The sequence below is a fragment of the Balaenoptera borealis genome (genome assembly GCF_965194805.1).
Source record: "Balaenoptera borealis genome assembly, chromosome: 8".
NCBI classification, from domain to species: Eukaryota; Metazoa; Chordata; class Mammalia; order Artiodactyla; family Balaenopteridae; genus Balaenoptera; species Balaenoptera borealis.
In genome coordinates, this window is record NC_138865.1 from 33081850 (window position 1) to 33094916 (window position 13067).

Consider the following 13067-nt stretch of genomic DNA (forward strand, 5'->3'; position numbering starts at 1 on the left):
ATGTAAATTGATGCAGCCACTATGGAGAACAATATGGAGGTTCCTTAAAAAACTAAAAATAGAATTACCATATGATCCAGCAATCCCACTACTGGGCATATACCCAGAGAAAACCATAATTCAAAAAGACACATGCACCCCAATGTTCATTGCAGCACAATTTACAATAGCCAGGTCATGGAACCAACCTAAATGCCCATCGACAGACAAATGGATAAAGAAGATGTGGTACATATATACAATGGAATATTACTCAGCCATAAAAAGGAACGAAATTGAGTCATTTGTTGAGACGTGGATGGATCTAGAGACTGTCATATAGAGTGAAGTAAGTCAGAAAGAGAAAAACAAATATCGTATATTAACGCATGTATGTGGAACCTAGAAAAATGGTACAGATGAACTGGTTTGCAGGGCAGAAGTTGAGACACAGATGTAGAGAACAAACATGTGGACACCAAGGGGGGACAACCGCGGTGGGGTGGGGATGGTGGTGTGCTGAATTGGGCGATTGGGATTGACATGTATACACTGATGTGTATAAAATTGATGAGTGATTATAAATAAATAAACAAATAAATAATTCTATATCTAGCAAAATGAAGGAGAAAATTAAGACATTCCCAGATTAACAAAAGCTCTGAGAATTTGTTGCTAGTAGACTTGCCCTACAAAAAATACTAAAGAGTCTTTCAGATTGATATGAAAGGACATTAGACAGGAACTTGAATCCACGTGAAGAAGTAGCATCAGTAAAGTAACCATATGGATGTATATAAAAGGCAACATAAATGAATTCTTTTGTTTGTAACTCCTTTTTTCCTATGTGATTTAAAGGACAACTGCATAAAACAATAATTGTGACTCTCCATTGGGTACATAATGTATGAAGATGTAATCTGTATGACAATAACAGCATGAATGAGAGGGGCATAAAATGGAGCTACACAGGAGCTAAGTTTTTTGATACTATTAAGTTGATATTAATCAAAACTAGATTGTCATAAATTAAGATTTTTATCCAGTAATCCCCAAGGCAACCACTAAGAACTAAAAGAATATACAGTTGAAGAAATGACAAGGCAATAGGACACAAGAAAATACTTAATACAAAAGAAGGCAGTAATAGAGGAATAGAAGGAAAAATGCATAGAAATAAGCAAAATGACATGTAAATCCTATCTTATCAGTAGTTGTATTAAATATATATGGATTAAACACTCCAATGAAAAGGCAGAGATTGGCAGAAGGGATTAAAAATATCCAAGTATATGCTGTCTGCAATAGACACACTTTAGATTCAAAGATACAGGTTGAAAATAATAGAATGGAAACATATACCATGCAAACAGCAACCAAGAGAGAGCTAGAGTGACTATGCTAATATCAGACAAAACAGACTTTAAGACAAAAAGTGTTACTAGGGACAAAGAAGGATATTTTATAATAAGAAACAGATCAATCCATCAAGAAGATCTAAAAATTATAAATGTAAAAGGACCTAATAACAAAGCAACAAAATGCATGAAGGGCTGACAAAATTGAAGGGAGAAATAGTTCAACAATAGTTGGCGGCTTCAAAAAAATGCAGACTCTTGAGTTCCAGTTGCATGACCAAGGCTGCATGGCCCTGGGTTAGTTGTTTAACCTCTCTCTCATGTCTAAAATGGAGATGAGGACCTACCTTATGGGGTTGTTATATAGATTGACTGGAAACACGAAAAGCACCTATTCCTGACATATGGTGAGCACTCGTTCAGTGTCATATCATTATCCCCATTTAACAGTGGAGGAAACTGAGGCCTGCATAGGCAAAGTGAGTTGTCCAAGCTAGTAGATGGTGAAGCTGGAAATCAAAGCTAGGCCTATAGATGCCAAAACACCTTCTAATGACTCCTTTTCTGCCTGGGACTGTGGGTCTTTGTTTCAGGCAGCTGTGTCTGAGACGCTGGTCCTCCTGTAAAGCCTCCCAGACGACCCTGGGCACACAGACATGGAAACAGTACTATCTCTGCTGATCCGAGCTGGAGTTCCGAATGGAATCTGGGTGGCCAGAGAAGGACTTTATCTGCAAAGCCATTGCTGGGCACAAAGGTACGGGGTGGGGAAGGTGGTAACTCTGTGCATTCCCACTCTTTCCCTGGTCAGATCTCTAGGGATTTGGTTTTTCAGCCAATTAGTTGGAAAATGCCACATAATGAGGACATACCCTGCTATGTTCTATACCTGTGTTATCATTTGATCCTCACAGAGATCATTACATCTATTTCAGAGTAGAAAGAAACAGAAACTAAGAGATAAGGATGTTGTAACTGTTGTTCACAGTAACATGGCTGGTGGGTGGTAGGCAGTCCTGGGCATGATACCCAAACTGTAAGTCTGAAGTCCCAGCTCTTTCTGTCCACCACTGTCCCCAGAATCAGCACCTGTCATGCTCCTGAGAGAGAAGAGGAATGACTTGCCTGCCTCCCCTTCACCAAGTTGAATGTTCACATCCCAGGCGTCCATGTGTGTGCTTAAGGCAAGTCTGTGTTCTCTTTCAGGAGAGATAGATGAGCTGGCCTACATCTCAACCAGAGTACTGGTTTGATGGGCGGGAGGAGTCCGTGGTGTGCACCGTGTCGTCAGATGGCACCGTGTGTGCCTGGGATCTGCAAGAGGTGAGCTGTCCAGGAGGGGGCCAGGAGGAGAAGTGACCAGATGCTGCTATGTCCTCAGTCTTAGCGAGGCCCTTTGCCTTTATTCTCTTTAACCATCACAGCCAACTTGTGAGGTGAGGAGTGGGAGCCCCATTGTACAGATGAGAAATCTGAGCTGCAGGAGGCTCAGTCGCTGTGCCAGGTCACACTTCAGACTTGAGTCTGATTGATCGCAAATGCCCTTGACTCTCTGCTGTCCTGCCTCAGGGAGATGGGCATTTTTGCAGTGCCTGATGGAGGCTGTTTATGCAAGGGGATGACAGCTGCCATGCCCAGTTCTGTGATGTCCACATTGGAGCCAATGCCAGCCTCTGGGTGGTTTTGCCCAGATAATGCAGCTTTTACTCACCCCACTTGCAAACTTAAGTGTTACAACCTCGATAACTTGATTAGTATTTTGGACTTGGTTGGTACTAATTGTTAAAAAGCTTTCCTATCCATTTTCATATTCTCTGATTGCTCTTTTTTGTTGTTTAAAGGATACAGTTATTTGCATCATATGTCTTTCCTCCGTGGTCAGTTTTTCATTTGTTTATCATGTTTTTTTTTTCTTTTCCACGTGCTTTATTTTCCTCATATACAGTGATGTTTGACATTATAATTTCGAGTGAAGGTCTCTGGTGAGTGATGGGTGCAGGTGGCTGGTCTCTGTTTCATTGCAGTTGTGTTGCCCTGAAAGAGACCCACCTTAGGCTGTGGACATGAGACCACACAGGCTTAGATGAGGGGCTCTTGGGCAGGAAGAAGACCTGAAGGCTGGGAGGTTCCATAGTTGCCAAAACAAAAAGGTCTTGACTTGAACATAAAGAGCTTTGGTGCTGGGGTGGCAGACCTTTTCTGTAAAGGGCCAGAGAGCAAATATTTTAGGCTTTGCAGACCACGTGGTCCTGTTGCAACTACTTAACTATGTGGCTGAAAAGCAGAAGCAGCTGTAGACAAGAAGTAAACAAAAAGGGAGTGGCTGTGTTCCAATAAAACTGTACTTATGGACCCTCACATGTGAGTTTCTTGTTTTTTTCATGTGTCATGAAATATTCTTTGATTTTTTTTTTTAACGAAAATACAAAAATGGTTAGTGGGCTGGGTTTGGCTGTAGGCTGTGGTTTGTTGAACTCTAGTGTGGTCCGTTGGTCACAGTGTGGGACTGTTAGACAGGGCTAGACCCCTCTGCACCCATTCTGCCTGGCTTGCCAACCTGAATCCTCTTTGTGAACACATCTCCAATCTTATTTTATTTTTAGAAAGCTCAGTCATTTTGTTGGAGTCATGCAGTATGTAGCCTGTTTCTGCGCTCTGTTCCCCTGGTTGCTACTTTCTATTCTGAAATGGGAAGGGGAGTTTCACTGCTTCTTTGCCCACTTCCATACTACTAGCCACTGGTGAATAATGTGTATTCTCCGAGACCTAGTTGACATGACCCAGTCACCGGTGCCAAGTTCCTACTAGTAATAGTCTTGTTAGCTGTTTAAGCAACAGAAATCAACTGTTGATTTGTTGATGTGAGGGGGAAGAAAGAAAAGAATGGAAGAATACTGGGATATCATGATTGGAAAAAGATCATGCTAACATGATAACACCTGATAGAAAAAGAACCGTAATAACTCCAAATTGGAAAGAAACCCCATGTGGCAACTCTGAGAAACTCAGAAACAGTAATTAGAGGATTGGTTCTCTGACGCCCTATCCTAATGTGCCGTGGGCCTGCTGGACCCGGGCTCTTTACCTCGCTGTTGTAGCTTTCAGAATCCTGGGAGAGACCATGTATCTGGGAATCAGCCCATATCGGACCGGTCATTTTCCTCTGTGCTAATGGCCGTGACAGGGCATGGGCCTTCGCCAGGCCTGGCCCGCGGTGGCACTGCTGGGTACACCACTGGGAAGGGCATGTTCTGAGCAGGGCAGTTGCAGATATGCAACAGAAACTGTTTACAACCACAAGGCTGAATTAGCTTATCTGTAAACCTGGGTTCCTTGGGGACCAAGTGAGACGTTCCACGTGGAAGTTCACTTTATGCAGCCCTGCAAAGCCCAGGTCCTGAGTACAGCCCAGGTCCCCAGCACAGCCTAGGTCCCAAGCACAGCCCAGATCCCGGGCAGGGTGGGTAGTGTTGGGTCCTGCCTCCCTGCCCAGCCTTCTTCAGTTGAGCCATAGGTAACCACTGGGAGTGCTTCAGACATCCTGTGCCCAGTGCACATGAAGGACCCCACCCTCAATCCCCCTGCAATGGCACCAACCCCAGGCGGTCTCAACACCCACGCTCAGCCACTGCTCTCCTCCAGGACACACCTGTCTCCTCTCTGGTGGAACATTGCTTCTGTGTTGTGTTCCCTACCATGCTGTGCGGCCTGTGAGGATGGGCATCATATCCTTTACACCTACATGTCCCCAGTGTGCACTGGGTGATGGTCGAATGAATGAAAATAATAAGTGTTTAGGAAATAAATGGGCCCTATGTGAGTTGTTACATTAATTTTGTTGTTGCCTAGGGCACGGAGATCTGTCGAGCCCTCTACAGCCTGCAGCTCTGGTGAATTTGGTGACTTACCCTCGGCTGCAACTGGTTGTCACCGTGGACGAGCAGGGACTGATCAAAGTATGGAAAGCAGAGAACGGGTGTGAGCAAGCCTCCTGCCTGCCTACATACTCGTCTTCATTGGAGGCCTGTGACTTTCCAGAAGGCCCCCTCCTGCTGGTGAGTGACCCAGCTCTCAGAAACCTCTGCTGTTTCCCAGGGTCTGTGGACCTGGCACCAGACCACTGTGCCAGGTGGCACTTCAAGCCAGGCCCTCCACATGGCAGACCAAGTGACCACATAATTCTGCTCGGTCCCCCAAGCTCCTCCTTGCCTGCCATGTGGAGGGCAGACTCCTCATCCCCCTTCGGCTCTAGTGTGCCACAGCCTGTTCCTTGGCCCCATCTCTGCAGCCTCTCACCCTTTCAGAGTGAGGTCCAGCCCTGTGGGCTGCCTGTGTTTTCTTGTCCACGGGCCCCTGCTTTCCTGTCTCCTGGTCCTACTCATAGTCTTTCTTCCCCTTGCAGTTCCTTCTCACTACTGCATTCTCACCCTTCTTTCCCCCTTTTCAAGTCTCCACGAGGGCCCAACTCAAAGGAAAACGGAGGCATGTTCGACAGAATGCAAGCATTTGCCTCAGATGATGAAGGCCTTCTGCTGCCAGGACATTTGTTTTAGAGGTGATTCTTGGGCATTGGGAGGGAGCATTTGGCCAGAGAGAAATGGCAAAAGTGGGTGTTAGCTGGCAGATTGAGGAAGTAGCTTTCACCTGGGGGCAGTATCCTCCTCCTGGAGGGAAGGAGGTCTTTGCAAGTGTGGGCAAACTGGCATCCCAAATATCAAGATGAGCAGACATCCAGGAACAGTTTCATATGTAAACAGAACTAACTCTGTAAAAGAACTAAGCTCGTAAACAAAAAAAGTAAAACCTGATGAAACAGATTTCACATAAACAACTCTAGTTGTTTAAAGAAGACTTTGGAATAAGTGTAATTAACATCTCCAGAGCAATTTGAGAATATATTGTGTAGATGAAGAGGAAGCCACTAAGTTTCTCTCCTGGGACTGGTAGAGCACATGATTCACACATACTTGTCAGTGAAGGACAATTAGAAAAATTAGAATATATATCAAGTCAGAGAGCTAAAAAGAGCAAACGGTTTCTAGGCCAAGATTCAGAAGATGGCAGAAATCAAAGTGCTGAGCCTAACAATGGGGCTGCTTTTGCCCTGGAGATGTTTACTACAAAGCTAAGGGGCTGAGCAGAGCTTAATAGCCAAGTAGACAAAAGTTGGACTGCAGGGCCACCAAGGAATGGAGCCCTGTGAATCCTCTTACGTTGGGTGGGTTATCAAGTTTCAGACTAAGAGTGAGGGTGGTCTGAAAGTAAACAGTCCCTGAACTGGCTGCAGCTGCCCAGTTACTGGCTGGGAGTAAATGAAAATCCTTTCTGGAGAAGGTTAACAACTCCCAAGGCCTCTCTTTTCAAATACAGTGTTCAGCACTCACTTAGAGATAAGTAGGCACATGAGGTAAGATGATATGAACTACCCAAGGCAATCTACAGATTCAGTGCAATCCCTATCAAACTACCATTGGCATTTTTCACAGAACTAGAGCAAATTTTTTTTTTAAATTACATGGAAACACAAAAGACCCCGAATAGCCAAAGCAATCTTGAGAAAGAAAAATGGAGCTGGAGGAATCAGACTCCCTGACTGCAGACTATACTACAAAGCTACAGTAATCAAAACAGTATGGTACTGGCACAAAAACAGAAATATATATCAATGGAATAGGATAGAAAACCCAGAAATAAACTCACGCTCCTATGGTCAATTAATCTATGGCAAGGGAGGAAAGAATATACAATGGAGAAAAAGCAGTCTCTTTGATGAGTGGTGCTGGGAAAACTGGACAGCTACATGTAAAAGAATGAAATTAGAACATTCTCTAACACCATACACAAAAATAAACTGGAAATGGATCAAAGACCTAAATGTAAGTCCAGATACTATAAAACTCTTAGAGAAAAACATAGGCAGAACATTCTTTGACATAGATCAAAGCAACATCGTTTTTGATCCACCTCCTAGAGTGATGAAAATAAAAACAAAAATAAACAAACGTGACCTAATTAAGCTTAAAAGCTTCTGCACAGCAAAGGAAACCATCAGCAAAACAAAAAGATACCCATAGAATGGGAGAAAATATTTGCAAATAATGCAACTGACAAGGGGTTAATCTCCAAAATATACAAACAGCTCATGGAGCTCTATGTCAAAAAAACAAATAACCCAATCAAAAAATGGGCAGAAGATCTAAACAGACAGTTCTCCAAAGAAGATATACAGATAGCCAAAAAGCATATGAAAAGATGCTCAGCATCACTAATTATCAGAGAAATGCAAATCAAAACTACAATGAGGTATCACCTTGCACCTGTCAGAATGGCCATCATCAAAAAGTCTACAAACAGTAAGTGCTAGAGTGGGTGTGGAGAAAAGGGAACCCTCCAACACTGTTGGTGGGACTGTAAATTGGTACAACCACTATGGAGAACAATATGGAGGTTCCTTAAAAAACTTAAAATAGAGCTACCATATGATCCACCAATCCCACTCCTGGGCATATATCTGGAGAAAACCATAATCCAAAAGGATACATACACCCCAGTGTTCATTGCAGCACTATTTACAATGGCCAGGACATGGAAGCAACCTAAATGGCCATCAACAGAGGGATGGATAAAGAAGATGTGGTACATATATGCAATGGAATATTACTCAGCCATAAAAAAGAATGAAATAATGCCATTTGCAGCAAAATGGATGGACCTAAAGATTATCATACTAAGTCAAGTAAGTCAGACAAAGACAAATATCATATGATATCACTCATATGTGGAATCTAATTTTTTTTTAAAAAAGATACAAATGAACTCATTTATAAATAAAACAGAAGCAGACTTAATAGATATCAAAAACAAACTTATGGTTACCTAAGGGGAAACGTGGTGGGGAGGGATAAATCAGGAGCTTGGGACGAATACACACACTACTATATATAAGATAGATAACAAGAACCTACTGTATAGCACAGGGAACTCTACCCAATATTCTGTGATAACCTGTATGAGAAAAGAATGTAAAAAAGAATGAATATATGTATATGTATAACTGAATCATTTTGCTGTACAGCTGAAACTAACACAATGTTGTAAGTCAACTATACTCCATAAAAAAGAAAAAAAGATAACATGAACTAGAACCTGCAGGATAAACAGCTGACAATGTCAGTAGAGCCCCAGGGGATTTGGATATTGTAGTTAATAGACACAAACACTAGCACACCTGTGGTTGCCCTGCTCAAGGAGATAAATTTCAACAGAGAACTTAAAGCCGTGAAAAATGACATACAGATTTGGAAAAGAACCAAGTAGAAAGAAATTCTGGAGTAGCAAAACTGAATAACAAACGTTAGGACTCAGCGGATGAATTTAATAGCAGAGTGGACAGTTGAATCCCACAAAAGTCTGGGGTGGGTGGGGGGAGCTTTTTGGCCACTGGTAGTGTTCTTAACTTCGGTGGTGACATGAATATTTACTTTGTAAAAATGTACTGAGCTCTTATGTTTATGTCTTGTGCAATTTTCTATGTGTATTATATACATCAGTTAAGAAGTTAAGAGTATGAAAGAATTAGTGAACTGGAAGATAAAAGTAATTATCTACAATGGAATGGGGAGACGAGGAGTGGTAAATGTGGAAGAGAGGCTGAGAGATGGAGACCAGTGCTTCTCAGACTTGAATGGGATGTGACTCACCTGTGGATCTTGTTTAAATGAAGATTCTGATTCAGTGGATCCCTGGGGATGCCTGAGATGCTGAGTTTTTAGAAGCTTCTTGAGAATATTGATGCTATCAGGTCATAGACCACACTTTGAATGGCGAGGCCATAAAGGATCCATGAAAAAATTTTAGTATTTGTTTATTTTATATCCTAGGAGTAGGTGAGGCAGGGACGCATAGGAAACATTTGAAGAGATGATGGTAGATATTTTTCCAAAATAGACTAAGGACGGTACTCCATGGCATCAAGAAGGCCCTGCAAACCCCAAGCAAGGTAAATAAAAATAAATCTGCATATAGACCCATCAGAGTGAACTGAGATAACTGAAGACTAAGAAAAATGTATTTAATAGCAGCGAGAGGAAGTAAAATGACCTTCGGTGTAATACTAATGAGACTTCTTCAGGCAGAGGGAAAATGATCACAGACGAAATGTCAGAAGCAGGAAAGATCGATGAGCAGCAACAGTGGTAAATATGAGGAAATCTAAATATTGACTGTATAAAACAGCAACAACAATGCCTTGTGGACTTTAAACTATATGTAGAAATAAAATGCATGACTTTAGCATTTAGGCTAGGGGAGGTTTGTGAGGAACTAAAAGGTCTAAGCTCCTTGAATTGTCGGAGAAGATTAAATGTACCAATTAGCAGTATACTTTATAAGGCAGGCTGCAAATAGTAATCTCTCGTCTAACTCCTAGAAGAATAGTATACAGCATATAGCTTCTAAATCATAAGAGGAAGATGAATGTGTTTTGTGGTTGCACCATAGGGGGCAGGATCAACCTGACCCAAAATGTGGCTTGGTTATTGTTGACTGAAAAAAAAAAAATGCACAACCTAAAAGTTGAGAGTTATGTTTTATTGGGTGGACTTTCTGAGGACTTCAGGCCCGGGACATGGCATCTCAGATGACATTGCAGAAACTATTCCGAAGAGACAAGTGTGGGGAGCCAGGATATATAGGAGATTCTCAACAAAAGACCAGGTAGTCAGAACATCAAAAGATTACTGTTAATAAAAGAAAACCAGATTTCTCAAGTTATGGAATTTAGCACTTTTCTATGTTGGGGAAGATGCAAGAGCCTGGGCTCACTGAAATCATTCCTTTGATATGCACCTTAAATATCTGGGGCCAGTATCCTGTGTATTCTTATCCTGAGTTTCCTCAGGGTACACTGGCAGAACCAGGGGGTGTGGCAGTGGCTGAGGGTTTGGCAGTGAGCAGCCCGTTTGTCTACATCCTGGGTTCCCTTAGGGCTCACCCTCCGGTGGCTGTAATATGATGGCTTGATGGCTGCAACATCCTTTGTTTACTGATATGGCAGGCAACATTTTAGTTCTCATTATCAAGACTGATGATGCCACACATGCAGCGAGTGGGAGTGAAAAGGTCCATTTTTCACATAATGAGACTTTGCTGGGAGAGCAGGGTGGGCTCCCAGGAGGCAGCTCTGGAAATGGCCTGAGGAAGCAGGGAGGAGTTACTGACTCTGGCTTTCCCTGTGGTTTGGGAGGTGGGGTTCTTACCCTGGGCCAGGGTTTACTGGTGTGAATTCTCTGCAGGTGCCCCTTTCTTATCAGCTTGCCCTGGGGTAAGAGAGGGGGGTGGTCCTTAAAGGCTATCAGCTGTCAAACATCAAAAATGGAGTAAGTTATTATGATGCATTTCTGATGTTTGATGACTGACAGGTGCATGTTTCATTTCCCCGAACCTGAACTTGTATAAGTAGGCCATATGGTCCTCTGTGAGGCCTGCGTTCTAAATTGGCAGATGAAGGGAAGTTCTCTTGAATGACTTGCTCAAGAGCTTGGTGTTGTGTGTTTTTAAAGTGAAATGAGAGTCTTGGTCACTGTTGGTAATGTCTGGGTCTCCAAAGGGGATAGGAGTGCCTGCTATGTGCAGACATGTGTGACTATCATTTATATTTGGGGTGTTTGGGGGGCAAGAGGTCCTGAGGTCTTCCTCCCAAACGGGAAAGCTTGGATGAGAATTTAGTTTCTGCATTGGCTGGCCACATGGCCATGCCACTGGCAATGGCCAAAGAGTGTAAACATGCTGGTTGTTTGCTGGGGCATCAAGGGCTAAGGTGACTGAGATGACAGCCTGAAGGTCAACCATTTGTGTGGACTGTTGTGTCTGTCCTTTATCACGGACACCCGGTAAGGTACGGGCAGCAGCAGTGCTCTGGTGGGCCGTGTGGCATGGGACAGTGTCAGTGCTGTCTACACCACGAGAGAATTCCCTTTCTTGTCTACTCAGAGGGTGGCCTGGTCTAGTGTCATTGCCTGTGGCAAGGGTCTGAGGACAACAGGAAGCTACTTCCTCCTGCACCAGATGGCCAGGCCTGCCTTCATCCTGAAGATGTCATTTCTGTCTTAGCAAGGAGGCTTCAGTGGCTGTGTGGAGCCTGCAGGATGCTACCTCCACGTCCCAAGGCATAATACGTACCTGGGAACAGAGAGTCACCTGTGATCTGAACCTGAACCTGTGATCACCTCTGTCACCACTAGGGCCCAGATGTAGCCTGCAGCTTTCACTTTGATGGTGCGTTGTGCGGGGCTGAGGTCGGTAGGTTTTGTATCAGAAGCACTGATTTTCTTGAGGTTGCCCTGTCGGAGGATGGGGCAGGATCAACCCCCTACACAAAATTTGGCTCAGATTTGGAGACTGCTGACTTTACACATGCACCAGTGGGGTACGGAAAAGGGTATCCCCCCAAAATTCAGGTCTACCCAGAGCCTCAGAATGTGACCTTCTTTGGAAACGGTGCTGCTGCGATGTATTTTATTTATTTATTTATTTATTTATTTATTTATTTATTTACTTACTTATTTACTTATTTATTTATTTAACATCTTTATTGCAGTATAATTGCTTTACAATGGTGTGTTAGTTTATGCTTTATAACAAAGTGAATCAGCTATACATACACATATACCCCCATATCTCCTCCCTCTTGCATCTCCCTGCCACCCTCCCTATTCTGCGATGTATTTAGTTAAGGATCTCAAGATGAAATCATCCTGGATTTAGTCTGGGCCCTTAATCTAACGGTATCTTGCTAAGAAGAGGAGAGGGCACAGAGACACACACAGAGAAGCCATGTGCAGATGCTGCAGACATTGGAGTGTGCTATTACATGCCAAGGAAAGCACTAGAACCTTCAGAGGAAGCAGAGCCCTGCTGGTACCTTGACTTTGGGCCTCTAGCCTCCAGAACTGTGAGGGAGTAAATTTTTGTTTTTTTAAGCCACCCTGTTTTGTTACTTCAGCCCTAGGAAATTAATACAAGACTCATCTAAAACAGAACACTTAAGGAGGATGGAATTAAAAGGATGGGAAAATGACAGGCGTTGGAGATGCTAACCAGAAGCAAGCTCACACAGCTGGTAATGTTAGACGAGAAGACCGGAAGATGAAAGTTTTTACTAGATCTTAGGGGTCATTTCAAAATAATAATTTGATCAGCCTCCCAGAAAGATACAGCGAGGCTAATTTTGAATGCACGTTAAAGTATGGCCTAAAATATATATGGAAAAAAAATGTGTGGAATTTCAAGGAGAAATGGTTAAAGTTGCAAGCATCACGAGAAATTTCTGTTACCTGGCTAAAGAGAGATGATCTGGGCGGGCCCACTTTAATTCCATGAGTGCTTCAAAGGCAGAGAGTTTTCTCTGACTGGTCACAGAAGAGGAAGTCAGAGACTCACGGGTGCGGGGGCCTCCCGTGCTGGCTGCCAGGCTGTCGGTGGGCCTGAGGACAAGAATAGTCTCTGCCACCAGCCAGCAGGCAGGGAAACCTTAGTTCTGTAGCCACAGTGTCCTGGACTGCCAACAACCTGAATGGGGCCCCAATGAGAACCCAGCACCTTGACGCCTTGGCTTAGCTTTGTGTGACTTCGTCTCACGGGTTATTGGGAAGATGATCTACATATAGGTCTGTGACTCATTTCAAGTTAAATTATATTTGTGTGCATGGTCAGCGTCAGGGTTCATTTTTA

At 43.3% G+C, this 13067-nt stretch overlaps 1 protein-coding gene and 1 pseudogene across 4 annotated transcripts in view; one reads left to right on the forward strand and one right to left on the reverse strand.

Annotated features, from left to right (window-relative positions):
- LOC309633334 (cyclin-dependent kinase 20-like) overlaps nt 1-13067 on the forward strand; it is a 46846-nt pseudogene that overhangs the window by 19248 nt on the left and 14531 nt on the right. Inside the window, exons 10-12 of the transcript XR_014249581.1 lie at nt 1931-2094; nt 2544-2660; nt 5187-5392. The product of XR_014249581.1 is annotated as a cyclin-dependent kinase 20-like (transcript). The remainder of the gene's footprint in view (nt 1-1930; nt 2095-2543; nt 2661-5186; nt 5393-13067) is intronic.
- Nucleotides 3333-13067, reverse strand: part of LOC309633339 (uncharacterized protein) — a 122991-nt gene continuing 113256 nt past the window's right edge. Inside the window, exons 4-5 of one of the 3 annotated variants that reach the window (XR_014247430.1) lie at nt 12671-12820; nt 3333-3536 (exon numbers count right to left, since the gene is read on the reverse strand). Coding sequence is in view for 1 of the 3 variants with exons in the window: in XM_082402045.1 (XP_082258171.1) it covers nt 12773-12820 (48 nt within the window). In the remaining 2 variants the exon portion in view is untranslated. Of the gene's footprint in view, nt 3537-9507; nt 10076-12617; nt 12821-13067 lie in introns of those variants that run through there. The other 2 variants (XR_014247431.1, XM_082402045.1) reach the window with 2 other exon arrangements.